The sequence below is a fragment of the Pleurodeles waltl genome, chromosome 6 (assembly GCF_031143425.1).
Source record: "Pleurodeles waltl isolate 20211129_DDA chromosome 6, aPleWal1.hap1.20221129, whole genome shotgun sequence".
NCBI lineage: Eukaryota > Metazoa > Chordata > Amphibia > Caudata > Salamandridae > Pleurodeles > Pleurodeles waltl.
The window spans coordinates 8,823,064-8,845,914 of NC_090445.1; the positions used below are offsets into that span (position 1 = coordinate 8,823,064).

General features: G+C 47.4%; 1 protein-coding gene across 3 annotated transcripts in view; it reads left to right on the forward strand.

Annotated features, from left to right (window-relative positions):
* The window catches only part of CIZ1 (CDKN1A interacting zinc finger protein 1), a 579,230-nt gene that overhangs the window by 13,160 nt on the left and 543,219 nt on the right, over window positions 1-22,851 (forward strand). For all 3 annotated transcript variants that reach the window (XM_069236987.1, XM_069236989.1, XM_069236988.1), the window contains exon 3: window positions 10,924-11,078. In XM_069236987.1, the coding sequence (XP_069093088.1) occupies window positions 10,924-11,078 (155 nt within the window). The remainder of the gene's footprint in view (window positions 1-10,923; window positions 11,079-22,851) is intronic.

A 22,851-nucleotide genomic window follows, 5' to 3' on the forward strand; every position in this document is an offset into this window, starting at 1 on the left:
TAGAGAGACTGGAAGTGTGCCTGCCACACCCCTGCTGCAATATTTGGTTCTATTGCCGAATGGAGGTTCCCCGACCCCCCGTTTACTACTCTCCAAAACATTTGGTGGTCTCTTGTTGCGAGGGAAGTGGTAAGCTCCTCCCACTGGTTCTCCTCCCATTCGGTTTTAGCATGGATGACCAGTTTTTTATAAGCCCGTCTACTTTCTCGCAGCTTCTCTCTATCTGTTCCCTCCTTGATGCATCTGAGGAGTTCTCCCTTTGCCTTCCTACAGACTGCATTGTACCATAAGGAGTTATGTTGTTGGATCCTCTTCTGATTCTGGACCCTGGTAAAAAGCTCAGAGGCCGCTCCCTTTATAAGGTCCTCATGAGCCTGGTATAATTTCTCATAGTGGACTATATTGCCCACATCGTTGGCTAGCTCTCCCACTTTTTTCAAAATGGGGATTAAACCTGCGTAGAGCTTCGAAAGTTTCACTTGGCTCGTAGCTAGTTTATCCCACCTGATTCTTCTCCTGTTATTGTCTAATAATAGTTCAGGTTTGGACTCCCCCATGGTTGTTATGGAGGCCTTTGGCCCAGGATGGCTAAGATCGAGTTCAAGGGCGTTATGGTCACTATCCAGTCTCTCCACCACCCTAAAGTCCAGGATAGAAGACCAGTTCACTATCTGTACAAGAGCATAGTCCAAGCAGGACTCTCTTCCCACTCTATTGTACGTGGTTTTGCTTGGTACATCAGACTTAATACGTCCATTGCAGGCTCTAATTCCATGCTTTAGGGTGAGAGCAGTAATCTGCAAAGCCACAGGCGTCCATGCCTTTGGGGAAGGTGCTACAACAGAGGGTACTGACCACCTGAACTCTTCTTCCATGGGAAATCCCTCTACGAGACCGACCAACGGCTCGAAATGGGAATTTAAATCCCCTCCCACTATATAAGGGATATCTCTTGGCATTTCCGCTAAATATACTGAAAGCTCCTCTATAGTGGGGGATTCACGCGAAGCTCCCACTGGCCTAGAGTAAATATTTATCAGGGCAAGTTTCGCTAGGTTCGGCCAGGCTAATAAAACCACTAGGATATCATCTGATGGCACCGGTAGGCGTGAAGCCTGACATCCTAAGTGGGAAGCCACCCAAGTTGTGAGTCCACCAGAGGGGCGGCCCCTACCCTCCCACCTAGCAGAGATGGAAAATGACTCGTAACCTTGATGGTTGTAATCTTCCCTTGCCCAAGTCTCTTGGAACATGCAAACATCCCCGGACTCAATGTAAGTTATCCAATCTTGGGTGCCCAGTTTGCTGGCTAAACCAGCCACATTCCACCAAATTAGTCTCATGTGCGCTGGAGAAGCCACAGAACAGATTGCAGGGATGGAATGGGGGGAAGAGCCAGTACCAAAGCCAGAAACTACACCAATTAATCTAACGGGGTCATTTTCTAAAGTGGGTTCAGCCGGATCAGGCAGTTTACTGGGACCATTATCCAAGGTCACAGGATTTGAGTTCGGGTTTGGGGGCAGTCAGTCCACACCATCCAGACCCTTCAGACAATTAAAACGATTGTGGTCCAAAAAGGGAGTCTCCGAAGGTCGATAAACTGGACGTGGAGCATATCCCCTGTGTCTAGATCTTCGTTCCACCCTTGTCCAGTTACCTTGTGGCAAGTCATGGTGCAAGCGAGTGGGAGGGAAAAAGAAAGAAACTGGCAAAGTCTGTATGGTAGAATCTAGTGATCTATTTGACCCAGCACAAATGTATAGTACTGTTCCAGGGTCTCGAAAAGACACAATGATACAGTCCCCTGCTATTGATTTCCCCGACTTCCCCAACCATGGTACCCTTCTTACCATAATGATCTCATTGTTGAGGTGAGCTGGAAGAGGTCTATTCCAATTCAACCATTTAATGGTTTTCCTCTTGAGTGAGTGATAGTTCTCATTTTCACCCAATTCTAGAGAGGGAACACCAGCCAACACCACCATGAGGCTGTTAGCCTCTGGTGGTAAGTCGGGTCCTCGTGGTCTAGGGGCAGGCTTACCAGGGAGTATACGTTGGAGTGCTGGGCCATCTGTTTCTGATGGTAGGATGTTAGAGTTAGTAGGTAAAATTGGAACTGGGGTAGCCATAGGTGGCTGTAAAAGAGGGGCGGCAGTGGTGCCCAAGGGAGGCCCCGTGTGGATCGGTGGGTTTTGTATATTGGGGAAGGTTCCTATTGGTAGATTGGACTCAGTGGTTCTACTCTGTTTGTTGTCCAAAATTTTCAGGGTGGTTAAAGTTGCCTCCAGAGTGGTCAGCCTGAATTCTATTTTCTGCAAGCTCTCGCTAATGGGCAACAAGAGTGATCTAATTAAAGATTCAATGCTCCCCAAAGAGCTACCGGGAAATAATGTGTTAAGTGGGCTCTTCCCTTTGTCGCTAATGGAAGCAGTGGTAATAATATTAGTACCCTTGGGGGGAGTAGCCTTCTGCACATTAACTAAAGGCCTGTCCAACATAGGTACGGACTTGAGTGACTTTCCAAAATCAGAGTGGGGGATCTTTTTCTTCCCCTGACCACCCCTCATCTTCCTTCTGCGTTTATTTGGTGGTAGGTCATACACCTCTGCCACCACAGTTTGCTTTAGCTTATTAATCTTGGTTTTGGCTCTGGTGTGTGTTTGGGTGAATAAGTCAACTGCCGAACTACTGGCAACTAATAGTGGAGTGGCGTCCGTAGTTTGTTTAGGAGGTGGGCCAGAAATGGGAGAACTATCCCGGAGTAATAGGGGAACGTCTTCTTGGGATGAAAGATCCGGGCTGCCATTGAGGGAACCTTCCTCTTGGGAGATAGGATAGGGAGTTATGTCACTGAGGGGCCTATTTTTCAAGTGTTCAATCGAGCGACGACGCTCTGTCCTACGCATCTCCAGAGAGGTTTCGATTCCTCCATCACCCTTTACCGATTTAAAGTAATTGTCCAGAGTCCCATTGTTGGCTCCCCCCTCCTTCGCTGCTGTTCCACCTAGGGCTGATGATGACATACCCAGAACCTTTTTCGCATACCAAGTAGGATCAAGGAAATGCAGGTGAAAGAGAGTGGGCCCAGCCCAGCCTCCTGACGGCCACAGACGGTCCCGCCCTTGTCCCGGGCTTATCCCCGGGCGCTCCCGCGCGCTCCCGCGACGCGGAAGTAGCTGTTTGAATTTATAAGAGAAAAGTTAAGCTATAAGTGAGGCGGGGCTTGCAGGGAGAGCGGCCAGGTGACAGGAGGCGCGGGTTAACAGGACTGCTGGGAGACGTAGTCCTGTCCCAACGCTCGCAGCCCTGCACTCGCCCAGTCCCTCACTGAAACTGTCCGTAGGTTTTGCACAAGCGGCTCTCACGCCGCAGCGGAACCCGCGAAGTAGAGGAGAGTCCAAAGGCAAACCAGCAGCAAACAGCAAGTCCGACGGTATCCGTGCATGTACTATTTTACCATCAATATGCCTAAATCTTCACCATTCATTTGGTGTTATACAGTTATTTACAACCTTGGATGTGGGACACGATACATAGAGGGTGCAGGACCCCACTTCTTATCTCCGGACACACTCTCTTGATACTGTTATTTCAGTCACTAGGAAGTAATGGAAAACCTCCTAATGCCCTTATTTTGAAGGCGTATCACCAGTTCCACACAGTTGGGGCTTTTATTTTGAAGTATGTCAGGTTGCGATGTTCCGCTTCTCTTGACGGGGAGCGAGTTCCTCTCGTTGCTTTTCCACAGTTCACAGTCGCCGCTGGAATCCAGGCACTTCGCACCCAGGTAGGCTATGGGCTCCGCTGTTGTTTGTTCGCACTATTCCCACCCGGGGACTGCGCTGCTGGGGACGCTCTAAGAGAGAGCTTCCCGCAGTGCTTCCACGCTGCACTGCCTGTAACGCTCGGGAGAGCTTAGCGCGATGTTCCGGGGATCACAGAATCTCCAATTTTTTTTTGGAAGTGTTAAATATTCTTCGACCTCTGCAGCTGAGCGGGCGACCCCAGGCCTTCACAGCAGCTCCTGCGTCCTCCCGACAATCCACCATGCACGCCTGCTCCAAACCAGGTATAGTATTTACACGAGCACTAACATAGCTTTGTTTCTAATGGCTTTGTCGTTGTGCGAGGCGAGCCATTAATGCTTCTGAAAAGTATCACTTTTAATAAATGTCTGTCTATGCAGTGATATAAACTGATGTACCAAGGTGTAACGCTTTCCATGTTAAGAGAAATATGAAGGAAAGTACACTAATTTTGGCATAGTTAACCCCACTTTTTGCCTGCGCTCAGTATTCTTTGACTGTTTTCACTGGGATCCTGCTAACCAGGACCCCATTGATTGTGCTCTCTCCCTCTAAATTTGGTTGCATAGGACTTTGCACACCACACAATTGGCATACTAGTGCCCCCATAGAAGTCCCTAGTATATGGTGCTTAGGTACCCAGAACATGTGTCTGCAGGCCTTCTATTGAAGCCTGCATAAAAAGGTGCATGCACCCTTTCACCACAGCTCACTACACCAGGTCACTGTAGTCACACATATGGTAGGCCCTTCCAGCCCAAAGGGCAGGGGTGCAGGTCCCTGTGTGTGAGGGCACCCCTGCATGAGCAGAGGTGCCCCTAAGAACTCCAGTTCCATTGTACTAGACTTGTAAGTGTGGGGAAGCCATTTTACCCGTGTACTGGAAACAGGTCATTATCTGTGTCCAGCTACATAATAGTAACTCCGAACCTGGGCATGTTTGGTATCAAACATGTCAGAATCATACTCCAATACTGTTGCCAGCATTGGTTGTATGATTCCATGCACTCTGGGAGCTCATTAGAGGACACCCAGTATTGCTCCTACCAGTCTTCTGTGGTTTTCTGGGCAGCCCACGCTGCTGCCACCCCTCAAACAGGTTTCTGCCCTCATGCTGCTTGACCAGCTGAAGCAGAGGAAGACAGAACAAAGGATTTCCTTTGGGAGAGGGAGGCAACACCCCCTCCCATGGAAATAGGTGTCACATGGCTTGGGAGGGGTAGCCTCCCCAAGCCACTGGTATGCTTTGAAGGGCACATTTGGTGCCGTCCTTGCATAAACCAGTTTGCACAAGCTCAAGGACCCCCCCCCGTCCCTGCTCTGGCACAAAACTAGACAATGGAAAGGGGAGTCGCCACTCCCCTGTCCATCACCACCCCAGGGGTGGTGCCCAGAGCTCCTCTAAGTGGCCACTTGATTCAGTCATCTTGAATCCAAGTTGGGCAAAGGGCCCTGGGAGTATCTGAGTGGCCAGGTCAGGTAGGTAACGTCACAGCTCCCTCCTGATAGGTGGTCATCCTGCTAGGTGACCAGTCCCCCTTCCTGGGCTATTTAGGGTCTCCCTCTTGGGTGGGTCCTCAGACTCGGCGTGGAAGATTCCAGCAGGACTCCTCTGTATTGTGTACTTCATCTTCTAGCCACTGGGACTGCGACTGGACCCTCCAGGAACCGACAAGCTGTAACCTCACCAACGAGTCTCCTCTGCAACAGTGCTTTTTCAGTGCCTTCCTGCAACTGCAACATTCCCCCAGCTGTGCATCCTCTGAGGGTGAGAAGTCTTCAGCTTGCACAAGAAGTAAGAAGGAATATTCCTTGGAGTGAAGGAGTCGCTCACCCCGCAACTGCAGGAACCAACTGCAACGATGACCAGCTGCGTGGATTTGCTCTCCTCCGGAACTGCGTGAATTCTGCATCACAGGTGGTGGTCTTGAGTGTTCCCCTTGGTCCTTTCTGCCAGCTGTTCAACTTGGAAGATGATAAGCCCTTGCCTCTCCTCGCAGGACAATACCCCTGTACACCATGACTCTTGCACCTACCAAGGCTTGTTTGTTCCTCCTCCAAGGGATCCTCACGCTCCGTGTAGTCCCGGCCCCCAGCATTTCTTCCTGCAAAGCACAGTTTCCTGCTTGCTGCTCCAGTGACATGGGACTCCTCTTCATGTGTGCTGAGTGGGCCTCACTGCGACTGCTGTGCCCGCTGTAAGTATGATGCCTGTGGGGGCTGCCTTCTTGTGATTCTCCGACTGCTGAGGGTCACGCCGGGCTCCTCACTTTGAGTTGAGTCCCCTGAACCTTACTGGTCCTCTTCAGCGCTGCAAAACATATTCTCCGTCTCTTGCATTTCCCAAGGCTTGTATGTGGTCTTACAGCACCACTGACCGACTGCACCTCGACCGCCGACGTGGGACACCACTTGCATCACTCCTCTTCATCTCCGGTGCTGTGTCTACCACACATCAGGCCAGCTTCCCACAGATGTCACCTTGGCAGCGAGGCGTCCCTCCACATAATCGGTGGGCGGCAGCTATTGGGACAGATTTGTGGACTGATTAAGGGCCTGTCAAATTGACCCATTTCAAGCAGAGTTGTCTGAAGTTTTGTTTATTTTTTCTACGAAGCACAGCAAGAACTTCCTTTGGACATTTGCTTTCTGGGGTTGCAGTCCTCAACTCCATCTAGCCTGGGCTTCCAAAACGAAATCCACAGGCCTCCATATAATGTACCAAGCATGTGAACATATACAAGGGCTGCCTATCAGCCCTTTTAGCTTTTTTGTGGTTGCTAATTGAGCTTCATTTTTTAAATCACCACATTTGTTTGTGCCAAAACCTTTGGTGATGTCTCCGTGTGACTTGAACTTAGTCCTCACTTTTTCGATGTGCACTCCTTTGAGCCTCTCCGCAGTTGTCCTTTGAGACTTCTGTTGTTAAACTCAGTCTTTGTCATGTCCAAAACATCAGCTAGATATGTGTGTGAACTCCAGGCTCTTACGAGGACCCTAGCTTCATTTCTTCTGAGAGTGGTTACTTATTATGTTGTGCAGGCTATTAACACTTCCAACAGTCTGTGCCCTCCCCCGCATCCCTCTAAGAAGGTAGACAGACTACACTGGTTGGACCCTAAGAGGGCACTAAGCTTTTACATTGATCGTGCCGTGGAACATCTAGTACAGCAATGGTTCCCAACCTGGGGGTCTGCGAAGCCTCCTCAGGGGGTCCACGACTGCTAAGAAATTAAATAATATTAGCAGATTAGTTCTCCAGTTTTAAGTAATGACTTAGTTGGGGAGCGGGGAGGGGTCCCCAGATTCCAGTAATGTTTCATTGGGGGTCCCTGGGTTCTAATAATGATAAAGTTGGGGTCCACAGATGTCAAAAGGTTGAGAACCATTGGAGTAGGCGATCGGCTCTGTGTAGATTTTTTCAGAGCAAAGAAAGGCAAGGCAATGCCAAAATAGATTTTCTTTTGATTAATTTTTGTCTGCCTAAGATCTGCCACATACTGGTGATGAAACTGCCCCCAGAACGATTGTGGGCTCATTCCACCAGAGACAAAGCTGTTACTACTGCGTTAGCACAAGGGATCCCTGTCGTGGTCATCTGTGAGGCAGCTATATGTGCATCATTTCTGATGTTCAGGAAGCACTACTACTTCTACAGTCACATCCATTGAGAGGAACATTTTGTTTGCTCCTTTCTGATGGACCTTTTGGTATGACCCTGTTCGCAGACCTGCTAATTTGGAAGGTACTTCTAAGGTATCTATTTACTAGGTGAGAAATATGGGGTTAGAGGTTTCTATCTGAGAGTTACTGTCAATAAAAATCTTTCCAGTGGATACACTAACCACAGGTTTCTCATCTTGTGACTACCCCCAGGTGCCAGACTGTTTATTCTCAGTAATTCCTGTGCACACAGGTAGGTGGCTTCACGTGGCTCTGCACTGGGTCTGTTCCGCCCAGAAGTAACTCACTTGTTCTTCTAATAGATACTTCAAACCCAGATTCCTTAACCACAGCAGTACTTCCCCAGGTGGTTTGTCTGTGGAATGTTTCAGACCAGAACGTCCTGCAGGAGTGAACGGGCAGAATCCGCTCCTCGCCAGAACTACCTGTGCGAGCAGTTGTGCTCTGTGATTGTGCGAATTTGGGAACTCCATTGCACAAAAAGTTGAACGCTACATGTTATCTGCTGTGGTGAAAAGATCAAGACAAGGTTCTTCTCATTGATCGAAGATGCCGAGTGCCATCTCTCAATGTTGCAGCCATTCTTGATCGGTAAGGCAACATCGAATGAGTTCACCCACCCTGTCATTTAAAGAGCCTGCAGATGTAGTGTGACCAGGGAGATCCTCTGGCAACTCAGCCAGTTCCGTAGGCATAAGAGTCTCTTGGCCCAGAAAACTACCCCACCCGGCTTGTTTCACTCCCACATGGCAGTTGTGTTGTCTGTAAGAACCTGCACGTGTTTTCCTCTTGATGATCGATAGGAATGCCTTTATTGCCAAGTGAATTGCTTTGAAATCCAACAGGTTGATATGGAGAGGGTTTCCGCCAGAGATGAGTCTTCTAATCTCCACCTCTCCCAGATGGATTCCCCAATCTAGCAATGACGCATTAGTCCACATCCATTAGCTCTGAATTGATTCTAAGTTCCCTTGAAGCTGAGCCCACTGAGACTTCAGATTTCATTGAAGAACCCACATTTGCCACCGATTGTGGTCCACAAGCAGGATGCAGGAAGGCCAAGAGGTAAAAAAGCTTCAGAACCGCTGTCAGTGAGACTGAGGTCGAGGGTTAAAACATCAGGATCATAGTTTTCATATCCTGGATTCTAGGCGGAGGGAAGGATGGCTCCAGTGAAAGGGAGCCTCTGTGAAGGAGTCCAGTGTGACTTCAGCACATTGATGGAATACCCCAGGGATGTCAACATGCCAGCTGTCATCTGGAGGTGGTGGTACCTGTCTGTAGTATCAGACCTCATCGGATCACATACTTGGCTGCATCTTGACCATTCTGAATCATCTGTTGGAGGTTGGCACGAAGGTCATCTGGGACTGTGGGCAAAATATCACTCATCATGTCCCACAACGTGAAAAGTAGCGCCTCAGGAATCAGCTCAAGTTTACGGACTTGAGGGCAAGGCTGGCAGAGGAGAACATCTGCTTCTCAAATGTTTCTGTAGTTTTCTCTTTCTGGTGGGGAGGTCAGAAACTCATTTGGGTTTCTTTGACTGGCGGAAGCCTGAACAAAAAGGCTCTCTGGTGCTGGGTGCTGCAGGAGGAATGGTGGGTCCACCGGAGCTGGCCTGTATTGTTGGGATGTTTGACTGTTAACAGAATAAGAACATGGTTTTGCCCAGCTGCCCAAAAGGGTGCCTGTTAGGGCCTCGTTGAATAAGAGTGGTTCAGACGAACTCCACTTCAGCTGCAGAAGCTCTGTAAATATGTTTGTTTAACCTCCTCTGAGTGTAGCTTGATATTGAGGACTTCTGCTGCCCTTCTTGTGACCATTGCAAATGAGTCAGATTTCAGGGGAGAGGGGCCAGGGGAAGAACTGAGGCCGTTGTTGGAAGAAGAGTAATGATCACTGGCCTTCTGGGGGGTCATCATCATACATTTGCATTCATCATTGCAGTCGTCGTCCTGCGGTGTTGGAGTCTGACAATTTGTGTGGTAGTGTGTCAGTCAGAAAGGTTGTGGAAGAGGTTGAGGTGAGTGCAACTTCGATCGAGGTCATGGTAAATTACTTCAGAGTCCGAAAGGACTATGGGGTCTTCCTCTGGAGTTGGCGGTGCTGTTGTTACATAGCCCATTTGATGGCTTGAACTTTCTGCAGCATTGCTAATGGATGCAGGAACTCGGGCAGGATCGGTATTAGTGAGGTGGTCAGTTCTTTGGTGAGGGATCAGGACCAAGATCTGGTGTTACTCTAGTAATGAAGCTTTCATAGGTGCACGTGCTTGAATCCTTCCCTGTCGTTGAGATGGGAGTCCCCTGTACCTTATAAAAACAATGCCCGAATAGGCATATACATATCAGGCCCTAGGCCTTCAGCTTAGTAACGTATCACAATCATTTACTGAAAAAGGACCAAACTCTAGAGTCCACTAATCAGGTCACACCACCCTCTAGTACCATTCTGGGAGGAGCTGCTTTCCCTCAGATTTTCCACTGCAGTGCTAAGGAGTCTTCTATGAGCTCTGATCATTTTTTTTTCTCGCAGTCACAGATACTTTTAGGATTTCTGCTTGAATTTTTGAATTTCACAAAAATACATTGTTTTCAAACTGGTAATTCAACCTGATGTCCACCTTGTCAGAGACACCAAAAAAGAGGCTTTTCAGTCCTTGTGCTACCTGCATGATGAAAAGGCTTCATACTGACAACCCACATAAAGACTGCATATGCTGTCTCTACCAGGAACATAAAACCAGAGACTGCAAGGTATGTTGCAAAGTGACTACAAAGACATGCGAGGTCTCCTGATTAAAGTGGTGGGAAGAAGGGGAACCATGTTTGGTCTTCTTGTGTTGTTTCTTCTATGTATGCTGGAGAACGCAACAAATAATAAAAGGAAGAAAAATGAAGTGAAATAATGATTTTTCTCCTCGTTGTGCCTGCCCTGGGGAGGCGCACAGATTAACACATTTCCAGGTTTAAACATCCTTGTAAATCCGGAAATGTATCAAAAACCATGGATGATGCATGGGAAAACACACTGCAACTCAGATGGAACACCTCCCTGACACAGTGTAAGGCAACACAGTGACTTTTGCGGTGTTGCCTTACACCATATCTATGAGGCTGTGAACCACGAAAAGCCACGCAAACTGGTTTTGGGTGCCCTTGTAAATATGGGCCTGCACTCTGCGTCGCCCGTGCGTCACAAAAAGTGACCCACCGGCGGCGCAAAGGGCTTGTAAATAAGCCCCTTAGTGTGGCCAGATTAATTCATGGGATTACATGAAAACAAAGTTAGATAAAGATTGTCCCAGCGACAGGCATCTTCTCTATTCGGAATTTACCATGGTAGCGTTCCGTATGTTAATCTGTGGTTGTTTAGTTAGTTTCTGATTTTTCTTGAAAACCGTGCTTTATTCATTGTATTTTTGCAGGGTGATGCCTCCACCACAGCAGCCTCCTGCGCCACAGCAGCCACCACCTCCACAGCAGCAGCCACAGATGATGTCCCTACGGGCAACGAGTCGTGCAACCATTTTGAGCCCCAACCCAATGCTGCAGCAAGCTCTGTTTATGCAGCACATGCAAGGTACTGACAGTTGTTTGTTTGTTCTTGGGTCCAGTTGATTCTGTAAGAAATGTACTCTGATCCAAGCAAGACCCTTCCAGATCAGTGTGTGTAGGGCAAGAGAGAGTTCCCTTGAGAAAAATGCCTTCTAGGCTTGGGTCTTTAGAGACCACTGTCGTCTTCAGTGCGTCCTGTTGACCAAGAGAGATGTTTAGCAACTAGAGACTGCTTAGTCTGCAAAAGGAAAGTGTTCTCCTATTGGAGAACAATATCCTCTTGATGACAGGAAAGGATCATTAGTAAGATTAATCCTCTGAGGCATGGCGACCCGCAGTGTCCTTTGAGGCAAGAGTGACACTTGGCTACTAGAAGCTGTTTTGTTAGTAAAGAATGCTATAGAATTGTTCAGTTCAAATCACTTTGTTAGATTTATCTTAATAAAAATAAAAGCAGCAAAAATCATTGTAACCGGGAAACCCTTGGGCGAATGGGGACATTATCCCTTGGGAGGAATTGCAATCAGACTACCACCAGTCCCCCACAGAGCCATATAGATACTCACAGGTGCACAATGGATTAAGGCCAGTATTGCCTAAGGGATCAGAGGTCCTTGAGGCCTCCCCCTTGAGATTCGCCTGCTTGATGAGCAGCTGACCCGTAAAGCGACTACCTTACCATGCACGAAAATACTCAACCACACGCCTGATACATTGCAACACCTAAGGGACCAGTGGGCACAAGATTTGGGCGAGTTGGAAGATGAGTGAGTGGAGGCACTGGCATCCCATAGAGAGGTGGCTATCAGAGCGTGCTTCCGACTCGTCCAAGTAAAAATATTGCATTGTTCCTACTATCCACAAACCACATTGATGAAATGGGCAGGACCACTCTCGGAGGCGATGTGGTGGTACAGGCACGTTTTACCATACAATATGAGGTTGTCCAGCAAAGCCGGACTTTTGGGAGGGGGTGGTAGCATGTATGTGTGAAGTAACAGAGGGCTCCATGACCCCAACTTTAAAGTGGTGTCTTCTCAATATATGGAGTGAAACGGACATGACCCGAATAAAGCAAATCTGGTAGATACTAGGCTTAATGATTGGCTAACACAACATTGCACGTTTATGGGGGACAGAACAGATACCGTGGGTGGGTGATAGGTGACGGGACATGGATTGGTGCATGTTGGCTGAGAGAGTGGCCTACGAAGGGAGATGTTGTCCCTGAAAATGGTCAAAACTCTGGGGGTCCTGAAATACCTTCAGGGGTATTATTTGAAGCAACTCTATCTCATTGGTCAAGACAGAAATGCTGACGGTCCCACCACGTTCTTCCTAAAATGATAGCTGAATGATTGCTTGGGGAAACATTGTGAAGTTTATGTTAAATGTCTTGCAAATTATTATTATTGTCTATAGTGTTTATCTGCTGAAACGATGTCTACCTGTCTTATTGCAACCATTAAGCGGGAAGAATGAAAAACACCCGCTCGAAACCATGATACATAAAAATAAACTGTATGACTCTTAAAAAATTTAGGTAGAGAAAAGCTGACCTTGCTTCCATAAACCCCAGTGGCATACATGAAAATGTAATCTAATACAATAGTGTACGGTATAATAGCTTAGAGTATAGTGGTTTACACTGGAGTAGCATACAGTGCCTGGCATACTTTCAATAGCGTAGAGTACAGTGGCGTAAATTCAACTCGTATAGACTGGAGTGACATAATGTGGAGTGTGTAAGTTAAATAAAAGGTACTGTAACATTATATGAGCACAATATTGTATCTCCAAAATATCAATTACTCCAGTATTGGAACTTTCATAGATTGACATGCTTGAATCCTTCCCCGTCGTTGAGATGGGAGCCCCCGGTACATCAAAAAATCTATACCTACAGGCTACTGCAATGGAAAAAAGGCCTAAAGGCTTTCACTATAGTAGCCTATCCTTATCACTATGAGTAAAAAGGACCAAAGCAAGGCCCAGCCAATCAGGCTTCCCCTCCCTCTAGAACCCTCCTGAGAAGAGCTCCCTTCCCTCAGATTTTCTACCGCATGTCGTGCTAGGGAGTCTCCATTGAGCTCTACTCAGTCAACACTTCAGAGAAATGTATTACTGCTATTTTTCCTCAGAAAAAGGATGTCCTACAGCAAGTAAGGTGTCTTCTTCCTACTTTACTTAAGGGAACTCTTTTTTGAGGAGAATTCACCATGTCTGATAAAGAGAAAAAAAAAACTTTTCAGAGCCTGTAAGACCTGTGGCAAGAAAAGGTTTCACTTTGAGGACCCACACAAGGACTGTATTTATTGCCTCTACCCTGTCCATGTAGCCAAAGACTTCAAGGTTTGCAGGACCTTTTCTAACAAAACCCTCAAAGACAGGGAGGGTAGGCTAGTAATTTGGCTCCAGAAGTTGAAGTCCAGATCTAATCCAGTGTCTGGTTTCGACAGTGAGGAATCTACAACTTCTTCCAGAAAACTACAGAAAAGAGGCAGATCTCCTCAATCCCACTCAGAAGATCTTCCAAAAAAAGGCTCACAAAAGACCAAACGGGTGTCCCCTAAAGCTGGAAGTCCTTCCAGTTCTCCTCACAGGAGTTCTGTTTCTTCTAAAAGACTACTAGAGAAAGATCTCTCTCCTCAGAGCGCAGCAAAAGAGCCTTTTCTGAGCCTCCAACACCACCTCCTGTGGTGAAACATGTCTTTAAGAGGCCATCCGAAAAATCTACGACGACGATGCTACCGCCGGTGAGACCCTCGACGTTGACTCTGCTGTCGTTGGTTTCCTGGTCAACGAGAATTTCTCCAGCGATGTCTCCGTCAGTGCTCCCGTCGACGATACCGTCGACTAGAGTTAAAGCACATAAGAAGTCTGATTTCCTTTCCCCATTGATGACATCTCCAAGTAGGGTTTCAGCCTTGGTACCTACGCATTTACTGGAACAAGAGGACTCAGATGATGAGGGACCTTTTGGGGTTGCTCATAGCCCATCAGAACTACATGTCAAGTGCCAGTATCTAGAGGAAGACACCAAGCATGATCCGCACTCTTATTACCCGCAGGCACACCTATAGCCCTATCAGGAGCAGATGGTTTCCTTGCCAGGATCGCTCATAGCTGATCTGCAACTCATTTTGGATGACTACAGAAGGCGGTTTCCACCAGCTGGCTTGGAAGTTCAGCAGCCTTCTGTTGCTCCCTCTGTGCCTTCTACTCCGGTCCATCTGGGGGTCCAGCCATTACATGGACAGCCACAGACACAAATTTCCATCCCTACGCAGGATTTGTCCTCTTCTGATGATGATGATGACAGAGAGGGGGGAGAATTACCGGATGCAATAACAGATTGGGACAATTATCAAATTCCTACTCCGTCCTCGCCCTCTCCGGTTCCTGTGGATTCCCCTCCTGGTGACATCGGCGGTTTCCACAGCTTGCTTGAAAGAGATGCGAAAAGGTTTGAATTGCCCATGCCCACGAAGCAGATGGACTGCTTTTTGTATGATTTTAAGGAACCATTTCAAAAGAGTGTAAAATCTATGCCGATTGTAGACTACATGTGGAATGAGGGCATTAAAGTGGTGAAGAACCTGGTCACGGTCACTCCGGTTCTACCTCGCCTTGACAAAAAGAGTAAGGCGCCTGATGACTCTCCGGCCTGCCTCACGGGCCGTCCCAGACCCGACTCAGTTATTGCCCCGGTGGCACAGCGTAGATCTAGGAACCCTTCAGCACCAATCTGCCCCACCGGACAACGAGGGTAGGAGGTTAGATAATATAGGAAAACGCTTCTCTTTAATGGCTTCGCTTATTATAAGAGCTTCTAACTCTCTGGCTATCATAGCCAGATATGATAGGCAGCTATGGGCTGACATTGCGCCCTATTTGGATCAACTGCCAGAAGACTCTAAATTAGAAGCCAGGAAAGTCTTGCAAGAAGGAGAGAGGTCTTCTGCCGAAATCATAGACTGTGCTATGGACATCGCCACCATGGCTTTCCGTCAGAGGGCAGGTTCCGCGGTTCTAAGAAGGCAGGGTTGGCCTAGAGCGACTTCGTTTAGACCCGAAGTCCAGAACAAACTTCTTGACCTCCCTTTTGATGGTGAAGCCCTATTCGGGAAGCACATTGATGATGTGCTTCAGTCAATCAAGACAGACACTGACACATGGCCAGGTCCCTTGGCACCCTGCAGTTTAAAAGACAGCCTTTTCTAGGAGCTAGAGGCCGAGGCTACTCATCGTACAGACTAGATTTTCAGCAGTATAGATATACTTCTGTCTCAGCGGCATCCCATTCCTTTCATCCACAGTTTCAACAGAGAATGCCTCCACAGGCAGCTTATTCGAGAGCTTCCCAGAGAGGAAAAGCCGGAAGACAACCAAAAGATACAGGTTGTAGACAATGACTTGCTATCGTCTCCGGCTACAAACCTTCCCTTGGGCTCAAGACTAGGGGGAAGGATTTCCCTCTACTTTCACAATTGGCAGAAGATAACATCAGACCAATGGGTCCTAAATCTCATTCAGTTTGGCCATACCCTGGAGTTCCTGCACTACCCTCCTACGAAGCCTCCCCTTCCTCGAAAAGTGAAACACTTGCATCTGCTCAAGCAGGAGGTCGAGTCCATGCTTCTCAAGGGATCTATAGAAAGGGTTCCACATCAGGAGAGAGGAAAGGGTTACTACTCCTGATTCTTCCTAGTTTGAAAGAAGCAGAAAAGTTGGCGTCCGATCCTAGACCTCAGGGATCTCAACACTTACCTCAAAAAGCAATCATTCCGTATGATCACCCTATCCGACATTCTGTCCCTCCTAAATTCGGGGGATTACATGGCCACCCTCGATTTGCAGGACGCATACTTCCATATCCCTATTCATCCCTCCCACAGAAGGAATCTCAGATTTGCAGTAGCTGGAGACCATTTCCAGTTCAAAGTCTTGCCCGTCGGCCTGAAATTGGCCCTCAGGATCTTCACCAAATGCCTGGCTCCAGTGGCAGCTTTCCTCAGAAGGCAGAACCATCAAGTCTTCCCGTATCTGGACAATTGGCTGGTCAAAGCCAGATCCAGATCTCAGGCGCAGAAGTCCATGAGAACTTGTATTGAGCTGTTCACGAGCCTGGGCCTAACGGTCAATCGCAAAAAGTCAGCATTCCAACCCTTAAAGAGGAGAACATTTTTAGGGGCAGTACTGGACACTTCCACTATACGGAACTCCTTCACCTCTTTCAGAACCGCAGCATCCCTCTACCAGTTATGCCCTCCCTGCTTATGATGAAGGAAGGCGAAGTTCTCCACCCGGATCCGGCTTCACTTCACTTGACAGTCTGGTTTCTGACCACCATGAGTTTGCGCATCTAGTTATACCTTTGGATTGCAGAGCCATCCTTGCCAGAGCTGCAGCTGAGAGTACCAACAAATGTTATTGTTTGATGTGGAGGAGATTTTGCTCTTGGTGTGCTCAGGTTCAATTGCATCCCTTTTCTTCATCACCGCAGCAGATACTACCTTATCTCCTACTGCTGGCCAGATCAGGATTGGCTATTTCTTCGATTAAGGTCCACCTGGCAGCTATTTCCCATTATTGGCGTACGTAGAACGTGCCTCCTCTGTGGTCGTCAAGAGTCATAAAGCTGTTTCTTAAGGGTCTATTCAGGTCCTTTCCTGCGGTACGGCCTCCACCTCCATCATGGCACCTTAATTTAGTCTTGTCTCAGTTAATGAAACCACCGTTTGAGCCAATCCACAAAGCAGACATGAAGTTCCTATCCTGGAAAGTCTCTCTCCTTCTTGCTCTCACCTCAGCCAGAAGAGTAAGTGAAATAAAGGCATTCACTATCCAGGATCCTTTCTTACAATTCAAAAAGGATAGAGTAATTTTACGAACAAATCCAAAATTCATACCTAAGGTCCCGTCGGACTTTCATTTAAACCAACCGGTGATACTGAAACATACTTTCCTAATCCATTGACGTCAGCAGAGCAGGCTCTACATTCTTTGGATGTTCAGAGGTGCCTGAAGTTTTACCTGGGCAGAACTAAACAGTTTAGGCAATCTAACCAACTTTTCGTGGCTTTCAGTGCTCCGCGTAAGGGACGAGCATTATCTAAACAAGGAATTGCGAGGTGGATAGCCTCTGCTATTCACTATTGTCATACAGCGGCAGAAAAACCTTTGCAGAATCCAGCGCGTGCACATTCTACAAGGAAAATGGCTGCATCCATGGCACTTTTTGCAGGAGTGCCCATTCAGGACATCTGCAGGGCAGCTACGTGGAAGTCTGTGCATACTTTTGCAAGATATTACTGTTTGGAGGAAACTCAGCAAGGTGATATGACGGTAGGACAAGCGGTGTTACAACATCTTTTCCAGTAACGGTGAGCTGTTGAAAATTCTTTATTCCTTTTTTTTTTTCCCGGCCAGCCCAGTTTAATTTGCGCACATTGCATAGGTTTGTTTCTTCCTTTACGGTTCTCATATTCCTTGTTTTACCTACTTAGGGTAACGTTCTATTATCTTATTTATTGCTTATCTAAAATGCTATTCTTTCCTACGTAATCTTTTTCTTTAAAGATTTTGCTGATATATATATGTTCCAAAATATATCTATATATGTATGTATGTATATGCATATAACAACAAGTATACATACATATAGTTTGATGCTATACAATGTGCTTCATTACTGCTTGCTATTCTGATTCAAGCATGTGAATCTATGAAACTTCCAATACTGGAGTAAGAAAATAAGTTACTTACCTGTAACTGTAGGTTCGATGGCATCTGTCGCTGTAGATACGCATGTTTTGCTATAGCCCGCCATCTGGTGTTGGGCCGGAGTGTTACAAGTTGTTTTTCTTCGAAGAAGTCTTTCGAGTCACGGGACCGAGTGACTCCTCCTTTTGTGTCCATTGCGCATGGGCGTCGACTCTATCCTCGATTGTTTTTTTTCCGCCATCGGGTTCGGACGTGTTCCTGTCGCTCCGAGTTTCGGAACGGAAAGATAGCTAAATTCGGAAGATTTTCGTCGGTATTGTTGCGTTCGGGATCGGCGTAGTTAGATTCAACACCGCATCGAAGATCGAAGAGCTCCGGTGCCCTTCGGGGTAGTTTTTCGATTCCCCCGTCGGGGCCTGGTCGGCCCGACCGCGTGCTGAAGAACGCCGATGGAACGGACCCCGTTCCGTTTCTGTCCCAAATGCCACAACAAGTACCCCTATACAGACCAACACTTGGTCTGTAACCTGTGCCTGTCACCTGAGCACAGTGAAGACACCTGCGAGGCCTGTCGTGCGTTCCGGTCCCGAAAAACACTCCGAGACCGTCGAGCCAGAAGACTTCAAATGGCGTCCGCGCCGACAGCCCACCGAGAGTTCGAGGAACAAGAAGAGGAAGGTACCTTCTCGATCCACGAATCGGACTCCGAGGAATTCGATGACCCACAAACTGTGAGTAAGACGTCGAAAACAACACATAAGAAGATTGACAAGGCACAGGGGACGCCACTGCCACCAGGCCATGGCTCGACCCATAAATTCGGTGACCGACCGTCGGCACCGAAAAAGGCCCAAACAGTGCCGAGACAGTCCGACTCCGGTCGAGACACCGGTACGCAGCCTTCTCGGGACCGAGAAAGTGCTGGAGACAAGCATCGACACCGACATAGCGGTGTAGACACGGCTCGACGCCGAGACAGCGGCACCGACGAAGATCGACGCCGAGAGGTTTCGGCCCCGAAAAAAAGAAAAGTCAGCTCGGAGCCGAAAAAAGATGCAGACAGGGTTTCGGTGCCAAAACAACCTGCAACCGACCCAGTTTCAGGCTCTTATACAGAGGAGCATTCACTAACCTCCCAAATGCGAAAGCATAGGTTCGAGGAAGAGCTGCAATCTACCGATGTAGACCATACGCAAAAGCGTATCTTCATACAGGAGGGAACAGGGAAAATAAGCACCCTTCCCCCTATTAGAAGAAAGAGAAGACTGGAGTTCCAAACTGAACAAACACCACAAACAAAGGTGGTGAAAAAGGTTACTCCACCACCCTCTCCTCCACCTGTAATTCACGTCTCACCAGCACAAACTCCATCACATTCCCCAGCTCACACCACCATGAGCCAGGGTGACAAGGATCAGGACGCATGGGACTTATACGACGCCCCAGTGTCAGATAACAGCCCGGAGGCATACCCTACGAAGCCATCTCCACCAGAAGACAGCACTGCGTATTCTCAAGTGGTGGCTAGAGCAGCACAGTTTCACAATGTAAGCCTCCACTCAGAACAGGTCGAGGATGACTTTTTATTCAACACCCTCTCCTCCACCCACAGCTCCTACCAAAGCCTGCCTATGCTCCCTGGTATGCTCCGGCACGCAAAAGAAATTTTTAAGGAGCCGGTCAAAAGTAGGGCAATCACACCAAGAGTGGAAAAAAAGTATAAGGCGCCCCCTACAGACCCTGTTTTCATCACTGCACAGCTGCCACCAGATTCCGTCGTTGTAGGAGCAGCTAGGAAAAGGGCCAACTCCCACACATCTGGGGATGCACCACCCCCGGATAAGGAAAGCCGCAAGTTCGATGCAGCTGGAAAGAGAGTCGCAGCACAGGCTGCAAACCAGTGGCGCATCGCCAACTCTCAAGCACTACTTGCGCGCTATGACAGAGCCCATTGGGATGAGATGCAACACCTCATTGAACATCTACCCAAAGACCTACAAAAAAGGGCAAAGCAAGTGGTTGAGGAAGGTCAAAACATTTCAAACAACCAGATACGCTCCTCCATGGACGCAGCAGACACAGCTGCAAGGACAATTAATACATCCGTGACCATCAGAAGGCATGCATGGCTACGAACGTCTGGGTTTAAACCAGAGATACAGCAGGCAGTTCTCAATATGCCTTTCAATGAAAAAGAACTGTTCGGTCCAGAAGTGGACACAGCGATAGAAAAACTTAAAAAGGACACGGACACTGCTAAAGCAATGGGTGCACTCTACTCCCCGCAGAGCAGAGGAAACTACGGCACCTTCCGCAAGACACCCTTTAGAGGGGGGTTTCGGGGTCAGGCCACACAAGTCAGCACCTCACAGGCAACACCGTCCAGTTACCAGGGACAGTACAGGGGAGGCTTTCGGGGCCAATACAGAGGAGGGCAATTCCCTAGGAATAGGGGAAAATTTCAAAGCCCCAAAACCCCTGCAACTAAGCAGTGACTCACATGTCACTCATCCCCTCCAAACAACACCAGTGGGGGGAAGAATAGGTCATTATTACAAAGCATGGCAGGAAATCACTACAGACACTTGGGTTCTAGCAATTATCCAACATGGTTATTGCATAGAATTTCTACAATTCCCTCCAAACATACCACCAAGAGCACAAAATTTATCACAACATCGTTCCGAGCTCCTGGAGACAGAAGTTCAAGCACTATTGCAAAAGAATGCAATCGAATTAGTACCAAACACACAAATAAACACAGGAGTTTATTCACTGTACTTCTTAATACCAAAGAAGGACAAGACGCTAAGACCAATCCTAGACCTCAGGATAGTAAACACATACATCAAATCAGACCACTTTCACATGGTCACACTACAAGAAGTGCTACCATTGCTCAAACTACACGACTACATGACAACCTTAGACCTCAAAGACGCGTATTTCCATATACCAATACATCCATCGCACAGGAAATACCTAAGGTTTGTATTCAAAGGAATACATTACCAATTCAAAGTATTGCCTTTCGGTTTAACAACAGCACCAAGAGTCTTTACAAAATGTCTAGCAGTAGTCGCTGCACACATCAGAAGGCAGCAAATACATGTATTCCCGTATCTAGACGACTGGCTAATCAAGACCCATTCGTTATCAAAGTGCTCACACCACACAAATCAAATCATACAAACCCTCTACAAACTGGGGTTCACCGTCAACTTCGCAAAATCAAACATCCTGCCGTGCAAAGTACAACAGTACCTAGGAGCCATAATAAACACAACAAAAGGAGTAGCCACTCCAAGTCCACAAAGAATTCAAAACTTCAACAACATCATACAACGCATGTATCCAACACAAAAGATACAAGCAAAGATGATATTACAACTCCTAGGCATGATGTCTTCATGCATAGCCATTGTCCCGAACGCAAGACTGCACATGAGGCCCTTACAACAGTGCCTAGCATCACAATGGTCACAAGCACAGGGTCACCTTCTAGATCTGGTGTTAATAGACCGCCAAACTTACCTCTCGCTTCTATGGTGGGACAATATAAATTTAAACAAAGGGCGGCCTTTCCAAGACCCAGTGCCACAATACGTAATAACAACAGATGCTTCCATGACAGGGTGGGGAGCACACCTCGATCAACACAGCATACAAGGACAATGGAACGTACATCAAACAAAACTGCATATAAATCACCTAGAACTGCTAGCAGTTTTTCAAGCACTAAAGGCTTTCCAACCAATAATAGTTCACAAATACATTCTCGTCAAAACAGACAACATGACAACAATGTATTATCTAAACAAGCAAGGGGGGACACACTCAATGCAGCTGAGCCGGTTGGCACAAAAGATATGGCATTGGGCAATTCACAACCAAATTCGCCTAATAGCACAGTTTATCCCAGGGATTCAGAATCTACTCGCAGACAATCTCTCTCGAGATCACCAACAGGTCCACGAATGGGAAATTCACCCCCAAACTCTGAACACTTACTTCAAGCTCTGGGGAACACCTCAGATAGACTTGTTTGCGACAAAAGAGAACGCAAAATGCCAAAACTTCGCATCCAGATACCCACACAGGCAGTCCCAGGGCAATGCCCTATGGATGAACTGGTCAGGGATATTTGCCTACGCTTTTCCTCCTCTCCCTCTCCTTCCTTATCTGGTAAACAAACTCAGTCAAAACAAACTCAAACTCATATTAATAGCACCAACTTGGGCAAGGCAACCCTGGTACACAACGCTGCTAGACCTATCAGTAGTACCACACATCAAACTGCCCAACAGACCGGATCTGTTAACTCAACACAACCAACAGATCAGGCACCCAGATCCAGCATCGCTGAATCTAGCAATCTGGCTCCTGAAATCCTAGAATTCGGACACTTACAACTTACACAAGAGTGTATGGAAGTCATAAAGCAAGCCAGAAGGCCATCCACCAGGCACTGCTATGCAAGTAAATGGAAGAGGTTTGTTTGCTACTGCCATATTAATCAAATCCAACCATTACACGCAACTCCAAAAGATGTAGTGGGTTACTTGCTTCACTTACAAAAATCTAACCTAGCTTTCTCTTCCATTAAAATACACCTTGCAGCAATATCTGCATACCTGCAGACTACCTATTCAACTTCCCTTTATAGGATACCAGTCATTAAAGCATTCATGGAGGGCCTTAAAAGAATTATTCCACCAAGAACACCACCTGTTCCTTCATGGAACCTAAATGTTGTCCTAACTAGACTTATGGGTCCACCTTTTGAACCCATGCACTCCTGCGAAATACAGTTCCTAACCTGGAAGGTTGCATTCCTCATCGCCATTACTTCCCTAAGAAGAGTAAGCGAGATTCAGGCGTTTACAATACAAGAACCTTTTATACAACTACACAAGAATAAGGTTAAGGACTAATCCTAAATTTTTACCAAAGGTTATTTCACCGTTCCATCTAAATCAAACAGTGGAACTTCCAGTGTTCTTCCCACAGCCAGATTCCGTAGCTGAGAGGGCACTACATACATTAGATGTCAAAAGAGCATTAATGTATTA